The 16,672-nt window shown below is 40.6% G+C and overlaps 1 protein-coding gene across 1 annotated transcript in view; it reads left to right on the top strand.

Moving 5' to 3' along the window:
• The window catches only part of LOC100890163, a 56,348-nt gene that overhangs the window by 29,076 nt on the left and 10,600 nt on the right, over positions 1-16,672 (top strand). Inside the window, exons 23-27 of the mRNA XM_030989916.1 lie at positions 2,726-2,860; positions 3,328-3,482; positions 4,357-4,504; positions 10,345-11,433; positions 12,360-12,512. Coding sequence (XP_030845776.1) covers positions 2,726-2,860; positions 3,328-3,482; positions 4,357-4,504; positions 10,345-11,433; positions 12,360-12,512 — 1,680 coding nt within the window. The remainder of the gene's footprint in view (positions 1-2,725; positions 2,861-3,327; positions 3,483-4,356; positions 4,505-10,344; positions 11,434-12,359; positions 12,513-16,672) is intronic.

Raw genomic sequence — 16,672 nt, 5'->3', positions numbered from 1 at the left:
TGGAGATCCCCATCCGGAAATGCCTTCCATCACAATCACACCAGAAGGTGTGAAAAAGCTTCTGTCCGACTTAAAACCCAATAAAGCATCTGGACCTGATCAATTGCCAGCTAGATTCCTCAAAGAGTGTGCCAAGGAGCTGGCTCCCATTTTATCAGCAATCTTTAACCAAAGCCTTAACTCAGGTGATCTACCGACCGACTGGCTTATGTCCCACATCACACCTATCTTCAAAAAGGGCAACAAAAACTCACCCGGTAACTATAGACCGATCGCACTAACCTCAATCTGCTGTAAGATCTTTGAACATATCCTTACTAGTAATATCATGTCACATCTAGATCAACTTGATATTCTTGTGGACTCTCAACACGGCTTTCGTAAAAGAAGGGGGTGTGATACTCAACTAGTAACTACAATCAGCGACATCGCAAAATACTTTGATATAAATAAGCAAGTCGATGCTGTTCTATTGGACTTTTCAAAAGCGTTTGATCGTGTTCCGCATACACGACTTCTCAAGAAGCTCCACCACTACGGGATAAGAGGAAAAGAACTTGGCTGGATTAAAACCTTTCTAACACAAAGAAAACAACGAGTTATACTTGATGGGAAACTGTCTTCAGCCGCAGAGGTTACATCAAGTGTCCCCCAGGGAACTGTCATCGGCCCTCTGTGCTTCTTAATCTACATTAACAACATGCCTGACTGTATATCCAAAGGTACCAAGATACGTCTATTCGCTGACGATGCATTAATTTACCGGGAAATAAATTCGGAAATGGACCCCCAAATCCTTCAAAAGGATCTTGACGCCCTCTCCAAATGGGGCTCCGACTGGCAGATGGCTTTTAATACGGACAAATGTTTTACCATGCATTTCACATCAAAGAAATCTCCAAACATTACCCCCTATAAACTATGTAACAACTCTCTACAGGTGACTTCCAGCCACCCCTACCTGGGCATCACCTTCAGCAGCGATCTAAAATGGAACTCTCACATTAACAACATCACAAAGAGCTCTAAGAAGGTTCTGGGAGTCATCCGACGCAACTTTAAAGCATGTACTGTTGACGTCAAATCACGACTTTATCTAACACTTGTACAACCCAAACTAGAGTACGGCACGACTGCATGGTACCCTAGCACACAAAAGGAAAAACATCAGCTTGATATGGTCCAAAGAGCTGCTGCAAGAATGTGCCTCACCGACTACTCAAGAGAATCCAGCGTGACAGCCATGATAACCTCTCTCCAGTGGACTGACCTTGAGACCAGACGAAAGATTGCCAGACTCAATATGATGTACAAAATCAACGCAAACCTCGTAGACGTTGACTGGAACCCCTACTTAATCAGACCATCTCGCCAACTTAGACGCACACACCCATCATCCTTCCAGAGACCTAGAACCAACACAACAATTTACTCAAATAGCTTTTTCCCATGGACTGTTAAATATTGGAACGACCTGCCTCATGACATCCTAGACGCCCCAAACATAGACATTTTTAAGAAAAGGCTCTGCGATTTTTTCACAAACACCAATCGGAAATAACTCCACCAGGTCAACCCCCAGGTCAGCCCTCTGACGTGATGCGGGATCCCGCTTTGTCGGAGTAAAATCCAGAACCAGAACCAGAACCAGAATCGAACGAAAATATTATTGCAAATACTGTTTCGTAAGTTCGAATATTTGAGAATGAAGAAGAAAAAATACCCCTACAAGAGAGAGAGAGAGAGAGAGAGGGAGAAGCAGACCAGTGAAAGCCCGATAACATTTCAAAAAGGGGGAGGAACAATTGTAACCATAATATTCCCAGATATTTGTACACCGACAGGTAATTCCTATACACACGTACACACTTTCCTCACACACCCATGATATATATGAAAAGGTGTCGTGGTCTAGTGCAGCTTTTTTTCAACATTTCTAGGGGTGCCGGGTGAGAAATTAATTGAAAATCATTTCGTCTGTTTGGAGCCAGAAGGGCGTTATTTCATATACTGTTACACAGAGCAAATGCCCTTCTGGCTCTGAACAGACGATTTCTTTATCCATTATGAAATTAACGTAAATTTTGTAGAAACAAGATAATACAAACCGCTATGTATTTTCACGAATAAAAGATATTTTAAAGATAAGGACCAGTTATGGTCATGCAATTGCATTGTGAAAGAAACGTTGTGGAATCGATCAGAAAAGGTTGATCATCTAGCATAAGCACTGGTGTGTACTGCAAGATTCTGGAATCATGTAAATGATAAGAAATCAAGTTACAAGCACTGTACACAGAAAGATGTATATGAGACTACCCCCACACGTGCGCGCACATGCGTTATATCTATCAGGTCCAAATAGATATAATAATGTACCAAATGTATCAATTAGTAGGCGGTTTCTCAGCAAATTTTGTATGATCATGTATTAGTAAAATCATATTCTTTCACATGATTGGTAATAAGAGCTTTCATTTCATTTTTTTGAGAGTGGGGCGTTTCCAAAACTGGTCTTTACCTTTAAAGACAATTTAGTGTCATTTGGGATATCAAGAGTCGGCATGATGTCGGTTTGGCGGCGTGACTACGTTGTAGGTATTATGTGTTTATCTTGCTTTCCTGCCAATCTGGTATAAGATGTTACATAGCAATACATATTCAAAGTAACAAGAGACCATAAAAAAAACATAACGTGGTTGGTTTCTATCAAATTCGCTCTAAGGTGCTGTAAACGGTATCTTCATCGACCAGCTCAACCAGCTTCTCATTCCAAGCTTCAATGAACGACACGCAGGACACTACGCATGCGTTGTATTCTCCGGGGACAGGGAATGCATGAGATCTGAGGCCAACATAAGTAAGTTCCTTCTTTTCAAATATCGTTCCTGATAGAAAAGAGTGTCTTAGAATTGGTTTGTCTATACTAGGAATTAAGATTATTGTTCATACAAAAAGAAGTTAATTGTATGAAATTTCTCATTTCTACCTCAACCACACATGTGCATTTAAAGGGGCAAAGGGAGAGCCACCCCAGAACAACTTCAAGTCAGGAAAAAAACAAAATGATCACAGTTACTTTTATATCATACATCAAATCTAAAATTGTACAAATCACAATGATAACGTCCTTCACAATAGAAACTCCACCCGTCCACACGGAACAAGGTCGGGAAAAATGATTTTCTTGCTGAAATACATGGATCATCATTGGTTTTGGACCCTTTCCGACCCCCCCCCCTCCCCCGAAACCCGACGCCAATGTCTAGATACGCCACTGTTTATTCATTTCATTCCATTCCTTGCTTTCATTTACATTGCTGACAGCTTTCAACTCCAGGAGCTACTTCGGAATCGTTCCCGTGAATGCGTATGTCAATATCGATGAGGGTCATCAGTTCCAGTGCTCTCCCATAGAAAACACATGGAGTGTCATCTGGGAGAAGGATGGGCGACCGCTGGAACAAGGAGACCTTCACATCGTGAGTTAATAATTTCCTAAATTAGAGCAGTTGCACAATAGGTTTTGTGAATGGCCCATATAATGTAGCAATTTCGAACTAGAGTTACTTTTTTATGAAAGAATAAGAGTAATTCATTTATGTGCTTATTCGAGGTCAGAACGTGAAAATTAAAATTAGCCAATAAAGAAAGACTCAATATTTCTATTTTTATTAATATCCAAATAATTTTTGTTTTCGTTCATGAGCGAGATTGATTGATGCAAAGCATTTTTCTAATTGTTTTTATCTCTTTCTTACGTTTTTCCTAAGCTGATGAGACCTTTTTTTTCAAAGGTATAATACGATATATAAGAACTGTTCTGTCATTTTTTCTTATTATTTGTTTCTTGTATAAAAGACATTGTCTCATAACTGAAAGCTCCCGCGAATACCATGATTCTGCACAAACAGTGACTTTCTATTAGTCAGTCAGGGAGTTGGAAGTATTCGGAGGATATTTGATGTATTGTCCCACGTTAATGAGAAAAGTTCCACATATATCCATGAACACACGTCACTTTTGAAATTAATGAGAGGAAGAAAAGTTCAAGTCCATCACAATTGTTTTCCTTGTCAAGCCAAAAATCTAAATATGTATATTAAGTTTAAGACAAAATGTTTATGTTCATTTATTAAACAATCCATTTTGGTTTATTACTTATTCTGTGAAGGTAAATACATTCTTCTTTTTCTTTTTAACTTATCCGAAATATTATATACAAAAAGAGGATAAAATTGTTATGAATGAACTTGGGCCCCTTTTCCTTTCATGAATTCAGTTAGGCCTATACATATTAAAGATGTATTTTCATAGATTCAAGTGGTTCTATTTATATGATTCTTTATCTGGCAGCGCCGAGGATACCTCTACCTGACAAATATAAGGGAGGAAAATGAAGGGAAGTACACCTGCGTTGCCCGTGACCAGTTCGGACGAACCAAGGGTCGAGTACATGCCTGGCTTTATTTGACTGATCCACCTCAGATTGACATTGCTACAGGTAGGGCTTAGGATCAACGCCTTTGATGCATGTCAGCATTCCCCATAGTCGTGTTAGCAGGGGCACCAATTTTTTTTTTTCATGACCGGGGGGGGGGGGCGAATTGCGAGTTAAAATCGGTATTCCGTTGGTATCACCAGTGGCGTAATGAGCAAAAACGTTTTTTGGGGGAGAAAAAAAAAAGGAAAAAAAAGCATCACCACCACTTTTACCTGTTACATGCAGGCCCCGCTTAACTTTTACCAAAGTGTGGGGAGGAGGAGGGGAGCCCCGGAAGCTCAGGAGTTTCAGGCATTTAATTACGGTCAGATGATCATATTTTGACACCTTATTTGTAAAACTGGCAGGTCATTAGTTGGTGTGGGGTCCTGGAGGCGGAGCCCCCAAAAGCTCAGGAGTATTAGGCATTAAATTATAATAAGATGAGCATCCAGGGTGTTAGGGCCCCTGTTGGGGTCTTGGAGGCAGGGCCCTCGCAGGCTCAGGGGTTTTAGACATTTAATTAAGGCCAGATGAGCATATTTTGACACTTCAGTTGTGACACTAGCAGATCACTATTCTTTTTTTTCTTTCTTTCTATTATAGCAATAATTACTGCTATGAGAGACATGGAGTGATTTCAGATTGAGGAGGTTACATCGTGCTATCGCCCGAGGCATGCCGAGGGGTGATGGCACGGTGTAACCTCCCCAAGAGCCAATAAAAACAACTACGCCTCGAATATTAAAGCAGTCATTATAACTTTTATATACCGAAAAGGGTCATAGAATACATGTGCGACTTACCAATCATGGTAATCAAGTTTGTTTACGCTATCGAGACATATTGGCCCGAATTCACAAAGGAGGTTTGTCGACAAACCTAGGTTTATATATATATGTACGTCATATGACGCGTTTTGACGCGTTGTTTTTTTTTTTTTACAAACCTGGAAAAACGCGTCGAAACGTGACCCACGAAAAGAGAATATGCACGATGCGCGCTGACATCAAAGTGTCATTTTATTTGATACATTGGTCTGACGCACGAAAACCTAGGTTTGTCGACAATCCTCCTTTGTGAATCCAGGGTGTCTGCTCACGCACCATTCGAGTTTGTGTGCCAAAATCCTTCCCATTGAGATTGCACGCATATATGTAAAATGCCAAAACCGGTCATTCTTTTGAAGAGTGCCCAAGGGCTTTTTTCAAAAGACTATTTATGTGGTTTATTTCTAATTCAATACCAGTGATTTACAAATGTGTTAGAATATGCTTATTTAGAAGCCAACATGTAAGGGCCCACGGAGCGGCGGGGCTAGGGGGCTCGGGCTCCAACCCCCAACACTTTTTTTAGAAAAAGTTTGCTAATCCAGCCATCTGATTAATCGAATTTTGAGTCGTGATTAGAGCCATTCCCATCGTAAAATGCCAAAACCGATCAATTATTTTGTGAAGAGTGCTCTAGGGCTTTTTTCAAAAGACTATTGACCGGTTTTAGCATTTTACGTTTTACTTTACGGAGGAGGCGAGTGGGTATCACGGTGATACCAACAGAGTACAGATTTTATTAGTCTAAATGCTGCACTCTTGGAGCTTCCAGGGCCTAAAAGTACGTTGCAGTCTTTAGTCAGTATTTGCTTTACATTTTCTTTTTGCACTTTTTCAAATTTTCCGGTGTGGATGTGTCCCCCTGCCCCCCGGAATCGTCGCCACTGCGTAGTAGAAACCTACTACATATACTTCGACTACTACCATCACTACTACTACTAATACTATTCAACTATAACAGTACTAGCAGGACCCGCGGAAATCCGCGGGATTCTAGAGGGGGGCGGGGGGTGTAAATAGATACATAGAGACTGTCTAAATTAAAACCACCAAGAACTTTATTTGCCATTCAGGCCATTAAAAAAATATACATGTTTAGCGTCCCCGCCCGCTTCCTTTTTGGGGGCCTCCTATTTTTTTTTATTTTTTTTATTTATTTTTTTATTTTTTTTATTTTTTTAAAGAAAAAAAACAGCGTCCCCGCGTCGCCTGCTTCCTTTTTGGGGGCCGCCTCCTATTTTTTTTTTTTTTTTTTTTTTTTTATTCATTTTTTTTTTGAAAGAAAAAAAACATGAAAAGCACTGCTAAAATGTATTCTGATTTAAAAAAAGAAAAAAAAATTGTTGGCCGCCATCTTGAAAAATAGCCCAAATGTCAGGGAAAATGTACGGAGCGGCCATTTTGAAAGAAAAAAAAAAAAAAAGGGCCTCCTCCTTCCCATTTTTCAAAAAAACAGGACGCTAAACATGTTTTTTTTTTAATTTGGCCTTATATAAAAAATTAAAAAAAGATCCAACTGTGCCGGTAGTTATTTTTTAAGCCACTTGAACTGCGTAGAGTTCCGTAGTGTGGCATACCGACTACGCAGAAATTAGGCTGCGTATTAATGGGAAAATAGTCCATGCGTAGGTTATGCGAAGGCTGGCGTACATGTTTGCTTATGGTTGCTTACTGTGTGGAAAGCTTTTACTGCTTTGTCGATCTGGCGTAGGGTAGCGTACTGTTGCGTAGTCATGTAGCGTAGTGTTGCGTAAAAAGGCGTACTTTCTGCGTCAAGTTTCTACGTCGAAAGTACGCGAAAAAAATTAAACATGTTGAATTGTTTTCGTTCATCTTGCGTACCCCTTTCCGTCCCCCAGCATATAGTAACGTAGGCCAGCGTAGTTGGTACGCAACACTACGCAACTCTACGTATTGACCCCACGCCAATTAGTGTCCCGCAAGTGTCACAAATAAAGTATTAAAAATATGCTCATCTGACCCTAATTAAACGCCTAAACCCCCCAAGCTTTCGGGGGTTTATGGCCCCTTGAAACCCGTGGACCCCACGCCTATATTATATATACGCTCAACTCGCTGCGATCTGATCTCCCCCCCCCCCCCAACTTTGAAGAACGTAACCCCCGAGCTTTTGGAATTTGGGGGTTTATGGCCCCTTGAAACCCGTGGACCCCACGCCTATATTATATATACACTCAACTCAGGACCCGCGGAAATCTGCGGGATTCTAGAGGGGGGCGCAGGCAAAAAATTAAGTTTTTCATTTCGGGGGCTCCATTTCAAATTTTTGGGAAATTTTCGGGGGCTACTTTTTCAACTTTCGGGGGCTCTTTTAAAGGATAGGCCTACACTTTGTTGAGATTTGTTTAGTAGGCTAAGGTTTCAGGCTTCCTACTTCATAATTGCCTAGACTATTTAAAAAATAAAAAAATTCTAGTTCAATAACTAAGTTTTCATGCATTGATTTGATGCAAGAACTGTAACATAATAGACCCTAGATTGTGATTATTTCTGACCATGAATTTCGATAATCATTTTTCAAAGTAAAATTTTCACAAGAAAATCAGACAGTCGTTTAAATACGTAGACATTAGTAATACTTTTACTAATTCTAAGCTCAGGCTTCGTAAATCTATTCACGAAACTATATTGAAATCGCGGCAATAATGATGCAAACCAACACATAACAATTTCAAAGTGTCAAATTTCTTCGACTCTAGCTCAGTTCAGCTGAACTCACACACACTGCATCGTAACTCCAGGAGACTCAAACACCGGCGCCGCAGGCGTCGGACGCCTGCGGTGCAGGTGTTGGAACTTCCCGAACAGCGCAGCTGCACTGTGTGTACTGTATGATAGAAGGCAGCTTGCGACTGAACTGTCAGTCCAATGGTTTTCTTGTGAAAACTTTCCTTTAGAAAATGATAATCAAAATTCAGTAAAGATTGCCGTAATAATCACAAAATAAGCTTTGATTTCATACCTCCATTCACGAAAACTATATAAAAATCGCTGCAATCATGATGGAAATAGGTCTCTAAGTTTGGACGTCGACGGGAATTAGCCCCGTGTATCTCGCTTGTGCAGTGCAGCGCATGCAGCTAGTACAAAGCCCATCCTATAGAAAGATGCTTTATTCGGGTAATCCCGACCCTGTGCATAGTGCATTTAATACGCAACTTGATGTGAGTGGATAGTCATTCGGGTAATCCCGACCCTGTGCATAGTGCATTTAATACGCAACTTGATGTGAGTGGATAGTCATATAGTCATCGGTCGTGTGTCTACGGATGTTATGTTGAATATCCATGAGGTATCTCTGTCGTCACGCATATCCTGCATTATGCATATCGCGTCTGTTTTCGCCCTGGACGTCGACACGGAGGAGGACCTCGGGCGGAGTATAGCCAATTCCACAGAGTAGACTCTCCCGCGGACGATGGCACCGGGCACGGGTCCCCCGAGGGGAGGGTTCAGGAGGAGATAGCCGCGCCAACTTCGGTCGGCGATCTCATTAAAAAACAATAGAATACAAAGGCTCGCGGAGACGTCGCGCCCCCCGCGGAGCCTTAGCGTATTACTTATATAGACTGCTCAGTGGAGGATGGGGGGGGGGGGGGGGCGAATCAGCCGCGGGCCTCCCCTTTTTGTGGGGACCTGACAAGAGAAAATAGGGAAAAAGATAGAACGATGGAAAAAACGAGAAAGGAAAGAAACGTAGATAGAATGAGAGATAGAAAAAGAGAAAGAAACAAATCACAAAAAAGGAAATCATGAAATTAGCTGAATTGCTACAACTCGAGAGCGACCGATGGCTAGCGAACACGTTGGTTTCGGCCTCCCGTTTGGAAATGCCTGGATCTACCACTGCTTCTACTACTACTTCCACTACTACTACTATTAACTACTACATCTGCTATACTACTACCAGTACTAAATTTCACTGCTCCTGCTTGCGTATTGCTGCTGCTACTACTACTACTACTACTACCCCCGATCCCTTTTCTACTACTTTTGATACTATTTTTACTACTGCTATACTACTACTACCAGCCTCTACTATTACCAAATTATAAACATGGTTAAGGAAAGCAAATATTAGGTATATACAGTGCGTCCCAGAAAAAAACGAAACCGAGAATTATCGATGTTTTATCATAACTTAATCACGATTATAATTGATAAATGACACATATTTGTAAAGCTTAGATCCTCCTCTTTCATTTGATGGGACTCATCGGATGCATATTTCATACATTGGTGATAAAAATGAATTTGAACAAAGGGTAATAAAAAGTCAGACGGTAGCAGATTTTCAAAGAGAAAATCAGATTTCTAGAAGTTCATTTTCTGCATGATTGATTTAAATCAATTTGAAAAGAGAGGAAAACAAAAAATCATTTGGCGGACGATATCCGAATTTCAAGAAGAAAATCCCATTTCTAGAAAGTTGAGTTTCTGCCCTTTCATATGACACCTCAATCAGGAAAAATGAGCTAGGAATAACAAAGTTATGTTTGTTTAAAGAAGTGCTTGCATTTCCATAATTTGATTAAACGAAGTCGAATTCACTGGCTGCCTGCCGTATCAACAAACGAAATTAACAAAAGACTAAACTCCGTTTCGTTGACATTCAGCCGTGGACGAAAGACTTCATGCATGGCTGATTGTCAACGAAACGGAGTTAAGTCTTTTGTCAATTTACTACGTCTGCTATACTACTACCAGTACTAATACTACTGCTACTGCTTGCGTACTACTACTACTGCTTCTTCTACTATTTTGTATACTATTTTTACTACTGCTATACTACTTCTACTACTACTACCAGCCTCTACTATTATTAACTTATAAACATAGTTAAGGAAAGCTAATATTAGGTATATATATTATATGTATTTGTTCACTCAAAGGGAATAACTCGGTACTTATTTATTGAATGTCACATATTGATATGCTGTAAAGAGCTTTATGATCACTTCTCTAAGTAAAATGACCACAAGTACTTTCCTGTTGTTGATTTATTTCTAGTTTGCGGCACGATTACGTTCTGGCAAGAGAGCAAAGCTCAAACTACTCCCTCCCCAGTGGTAGTTGATCGCACCGTGGTCCCCGATGTCGATGAATCTTCAATCGACTGGAGCAGCATCGATGACACCGCAGCAGGCAGAGGCTCAGGCCGTGTGGTCGGAGGAAATACAGCAAATCATGGTTCGGCGCCCTACATGGTCCGAATCTGGGTATACAGGACTGAGAATGCATGGGATCCCTGGACCTTCATCTGCGGTGCGACACTCCTGGACCAAAGGTGGATTTTGACTGCTGCGCATTGCATGTTTGACAAGCATGGAAACTTGATTCAAAAGGAAAACATGAATTTATTTTTTGGTGATTATGATTCAGACTTTACAGAAGAGACGGAAAAGAGTCGACAGCCAGCGGAAATGATTGTGCATGAGGATTATGACAAGACGAACTATAATAATGACATTGCCCTGATACGTATCGACCCACCACTGTGGGAGTTTACTCCTTACATTCGTCCTATATGCCTGGCTCCTGGGGTTCTGGCCAGTCGTATCATGGAGACCAATATCAACGGACGCGTGACCGGATGGGGACAAGAGTCTCTTAAAAGTTCAACCAGTCGGTTTATGAAGGAGGTGGAGTTACCTTTAGTTGATCGGCAAACTTGCGAGGAGAGTATTGACGAGGATGAAGGAGAGTTTACTGACAACATGTTCTGTGCTGGTTACCACAGTGCGCTGCATGACGCTTGCAGTGGTGATACTGGGGGTCCATTTGCTTTTCGTCATGATGATGGACGGTGGTATCAACTGGGTATTGTAAGCTGGGGCATCGGGTGTGCTTTTGAGGGGGAATACGGGTTCTACACAAGCGTCTCTAGATATCTTCATTGGTTACGTTCTAAGAATGTAACAGTTGCATATTTTCCGGACGTGGCGAGACGGTTCAACGAGAGTCAACCCAGTGAGGCACTGGCCTTTACAGTGAGATCTCCTAGCACTTTGACTGTTGCAGCAGGTAGCGCAGTCGACCTGGAGTGTTTCCCTAACAGAGGTGATGCGTCTGTTCAGTGGTTCATAAATAACAGACCAGGTAACATGTTACTCTCTACATACCTTATCAGAATACATGTTTTGATTCCATACAGTATACTAGATGGGTTTGGTAACAACACACACACAGTCATGTGATCTGACATTTGGTCCATGCAGCGACATATGTCCGTCAAATGTGTAGGGTATTGCAGACACCTCACCAGACCGACACCAGCTACACCAAGTGCAGACGAATAAACATTTAAATTACCCCTAATTATGGCACCCCAAAGTGGTCGGTTTGGGGTCAGTGACAGTGCCTGAAGTTGTTTTGGTTATAGTATTAAGTCCAGATGTAAAGTGATAAATTCATCTAGTATGCCAACAAAATTGAGGAGGAATTGACGCCGATGCATGTGACATACTACCACAAGAGTTTAGTCATTGCGTTTTAGTTTTAGAGAAATGCTATGTTTGGTTTTGTTCCTTTAAGGAAAGTTTTTGTACGCGTTATGGAGCATTTCTCAATGCTTTTATCCCAATAAAGCAGTGTCCCATGAAAAAAAAATTTAAAGTGTATTCATGCATCGAATATGACTAGAAATGATTCATAATAATTTTGGATCAGAGTCTAATGCTAAATGATGTGTGGTCCCAAGTACCCATGTTTTTGGCCATTTATTTTAAATGTTTGGGATTTTAGTCAATTTTTGATGATTCAAAAATTAATGCCGCACAATAATTGTTCTTTTTACAACACCATTAACCGTCCCAAATAACTTCTAGATTGTAATCTTATAACAGGTACTCAACTTTTGTTGCAAAATCATGATGCCTTTTATAGTACCGGGAAAGTAATTGAACATTCGATCATACTATGCCCATTGACCCTTGTAATGATTAGTGTTGTATCTACACATTTGCTGTTCCAATCTGATTTTAAAAGTCATACAATCCTTTTAATTTCTCACTTGTTATTCGCAGTGAAAAACCTTGTGGAAGGAGTGCGTATCCAAAATTCTGGACTAGTCTTACACTTTGACGCCATAGAATATAGTTTTTCTGCATTATACTCGTGCGAGGCCAGGGTCAATGATGAGAATGGAGAGCAAGTCATTAGAGCAAACTTCCAACTACGTAAGTGGCTCTGTGGAACCATAGCGAATAAATACTGAGCTAAGCTAAGCTGTCACTATGTCCCTGAGGACGTTGGCTCCAAAAACATGTTCAAGAAAAAAACATTTCCTATCTTGAGCAATTCTACATGCCTTCTGGTAGGTGCTTCTAGGATGTCACTTTCCCGTCTCTTCCTTAGTCTTTCTTGCCTATTTGTTCCAACATGAGTCTCTATAAGTAATGCCTAGTCACATTTGCCGCGGCAGCCGTGCGGTCTAAAATAACTACGGCAAATAGCAATTATAGGAATGCCGCAGCCAGGCGCGTACGCAGGATTTTTTCAAGGGGGGGGGGGGGTTAACATTTATAAATCGGGGCGAAAATTTCGCAAAGACTCGGCCAGGGGTAAGAGGACACTTTTTTTTTTTTTTTTTTTTTTTTTTTGGGGGGGGGGGGGGGGGGGGGTCTCGAAATTTGAAAATTTAACATTTTGCTCCGTTGGGGGGGGGGGTTAGGTCAGCTTTTTTAGGTCAGCCATGGGAATATTTTTATTTATTTTTATTTTATTTTTTTTAATTAAAAAAAAATAAATTAAAAAAAAAATTGCAAAGGGGGAAGGGTTTTGGGGGGTTAAGGGGGGGGGGGTTTACACACAGAATAATACCAAAGGGAGGGTTTAACCCCCCCCAAAACCCCCTTCTGTGTACGCGCCTGGCCGCAGCATTCCTACGGTCACATACGGTAGTGGTCACAAATGTTAGGGTAGCCGCAAGGCTTTCTTTGAATTTGTGGAAAAAGAAAATCTGCAACTGCCGTTCGGCTTTTGAAGTGATGACGCACGGTCGCATTAGGGCGTCCCTGCGGCGGCCGTAGCTTTTTAACAAATACTAAGGCAGACGCAAGGTAGCCGCAAGATGCCCGCAATGTGACCGTTTGGCCAGACTGATGCTGCCCATCCCTAGAGTATATAAAACGCAAGGCTATCGTACGCTCTACGTACCGTTGCCGTTGAACTCTCTGCGGCATGGCTACGACGTGTCTAATCACTTGAATTGAAAACAGTTATAACCCCTAGTTATAATCCAACGTCGGCCCGAACGGCCTGTTAAGATAGGGATACGCCCCAGGGTGACCCTAAGGCCACCGCACATTTTCGGCGGCCGCCGCAAGTATCACTCGATTTCGGGGGCGTACGGCCGCCGTATCCTAGCCGTAGTGCAAATGTGACCTAGGCATAAGCGTTTAGCGAAATTAGCGTACGCTGTTCCCGCTGGAAACGTGAACGAATTTAATTTAATTCAATTCAATTCAATTTTATTTCGTCCAATAATGACATGAAAATTCATTGTGGGATTTTACATATTGCGTTTACATTAAAATCATGTATAAAAAGACATCAAAAGCATGACATTGAAATAGGAAATAAAAACATTCGAACCAGGTCAGTTGTTGGGCTTTAGCAATGCGGGCAAGAAGGAGATCTATTAGAGCCGCGGTGCTGGGTCAGCGACCAAGATGCGACTTTGACATGGTGCAAAGACGGGCAAAGGTTGGATTCATTAAATAAATAAAGATAGTTGTAATACGCGTTCGCGGTCATTGGTAGTCAAGCCTCTATACCGTTTCCGCGTCGCGCGCCCAATCAGCTGATAAAATAACACACCCTCAACGTTGAAAGTAGACCTAGCCATTCCTCTCATTCTGTATCCCGATAAGGCCCCCCCCCCCCCCCCCCCAAAAAAAAAAAAGTTATTTGGTTATCATCGATTACTCTCCTGGGGGAGGAGCGGGTGGGTGGGCGAATTCTTTTTTTTTTTTGCAACCTCTTTCTTTTCTTCTTCATTTTCATTTTTTTTTTTCAATTTCATTTTCATTTTCTTTTTGTTATCAATTTGATTTTTCCCATTTTTTAAATAAGAATTTCATTTGGATGTCAAGCATTAAGTCATACAAAGTCTTAAACGCTTTAATATGGTAAAAGACAAGTTTGAGAACAGCACCTTTTAAAATGAGTTTAATTTTGAATTGAATTTCTTTATTGTCATGCACAAAATAAAATGAAGGCATAAAAATCGTTTTACAGCTCACATTTGTATAAATATAACAATACATTAACATGTCATAGACAGTAAGTACAAATAACATAAATAACATAACAATGTAATATAATTTAACCCCTCTGTTGAGAGCCAGTTAAGATAGTGAGAAGCATTTGGTCCTGCGTGCGTAAACAGTGAAAAAAGCCGGGCCAGGCCGCGGCCGAGACTACCTCCAGAGCAGGGCCAAATGCGCAGCCAGTTTGGCCTCGCATTTGGCCTTTTGCGCGTTTACAGTGCTAGGCCAGGCCTACTCGGCCCCGCAATTCTGTGCGTTTACAGTGGCAGGCTCGGTCGCGGCCTAAATGGTAACCTTTCAATATTTTGTCAGTGTGGCGCTCTGCATGTAAACAAACGATTATTATTATTATTATTATTATTTTGTTTTTGTTTGGGGGGGGGGGCGCCGGGGGTCATAGTGCAGATCCGGTCGTGCGCGATTTGCAGTGAATATTTTCCCCAATTTCCTATACACGGCGAGCTTTCACTTTCGGGGTAACAGTTGGCCGCGCATTTGGCCCTACTTGCGTTTACAGTGACCTGCGTGCGTTTACAGTCTCGGTCTGGCCGCGGCCGAGACTACCTCCAGAGCAGGGCCAAATGCGCGGCCTTTTGCGCGTTTACAGTGCTAGGCCTTTTGCTCACTGTAAACGAGGTCTAAGTTTAAGCGAATCTCAAATTGATATTTTGGTCAGTGGATTGTGACGTAGGACTTGGATAACTCTACCATTTGCCGAACCGTAAACAAATATCATTAGTTTCTGTTTTTCATGTAAGTTCCTTTTCCCTTGGGGCACTATTCAAAATATATTATAGACGGCATATTATTACAGGTACTCTAAAAAGAAAAGACCATCCTGAGCAATAAAGTGTTTAAAAATTTAAATTTTAGTCATTTTATATGTTGGAACACATTGACATTACCGCTTTAGCCAATTTGAAGTGCCCATACGTATAGTTATTACAACTTTCAAAAATTCAAACTTTTCTTATATTTAGTCAGATTTTATTGAAACTTTCATCAGTTTGCTTTCTTTTAGAAAAATTGTTTATTTGGTTGGGTGTGCGGTAAATTTTTATTCAGTAAAAGGTGCGACGTCTATTATATACAATGAACATTGTGTAAGACAGAATTGCGTAGGCTACTGGAAAGACCAATATGGCGACGGGACAAATATTGATCCTTGCAACAGACGGAAAATGGTATGTTTAACCTTTAAAATTGCCCCCCCCCCCCCCCCCCCCCCCCCCCCCCCAAAAAAAAAAAAATAAATAAATAAATAAATATAAAAAAAAAAAAAAAAAAAAAAAAATTAAAAAATAAATAAATAAATAAATAAATAAATTTAAAAAAATAAATAAATAAAAAAAAATAATTAATTAATTTTTAAAAAAAATTAAAATTTTTGAAAAAATTTAAAAATAAATAATAATAATAATAATACTAATAATATGGAATAATAATAATAATAACTATAATAATTATTTTTAAAAAAATATAATAATTATCAAAAGAATAAAAAATACGAGCGGCCCGAAAATGACGAGCGGGCGGTCGCCCGAGGACAACCGAATGCCCCCTTTTTTTAAGGCTAAACGGAAATATGGGGGATTGCGCGATTAGTGGAGTACGGAAGCTTAAACGTGCCACCGAGATGACGAGATAATTCCTCGTTTTCTCGACTTGTTTGGTCAGAGAAGGTTAAGGCGTGATCCGGCAGCCGGTCTTCTCGGCCTTTTTTGGTCTACGAAGATGAAAAGTAGAGATTCCAAATCTCGTCTTCTCGACATCTCAGGTTCAAGAAGGTGAGAAGGCGAGATTCCAAATCTTGTATAGAAAGTAGCTTTTAGTAGAACTTGTGGATCTACTAATTATATAGCCGTAGCCATATCGAGGCATCCAGAAGCTCTTCAATTTCAGCCAATGAAGAGTTTCAAGATTTTCGTTTTTCTATGAATTATAGCTCGTAATATGAATACAGAGAAGGACATAGTGTTTAGTTGTATAAATAAATACTTAAGCGTACGAAATATAAACACTATCGGTTTTTAATATCTGAATTATTATAAAACTCAAACAGTAAA

Source organism: Strongylocentrotus purpuratus, unplaced genomic scaffold, assembly GCF_000002235.5.
Source record: "Strongylocentrotus purpuratus isolate Spur 01 unplaced genomic scaffold, Spur_5.0 spur5_scaffold_19, whole genome shotgun sequence".
Taxonomy (NCBI): domain Eukaryota; kingdom Metazoa; phylum Echinodermata; class Echinoidea; order Camarodonta; family Strongylocentrotidae; genus Strongylocentrotus; species Strongylocentrotus purpuratus.
Note: the sequence above shows the minus strand (reverse complement) of the source record. Positions and strands in the feature narration are given on the sequence as shown.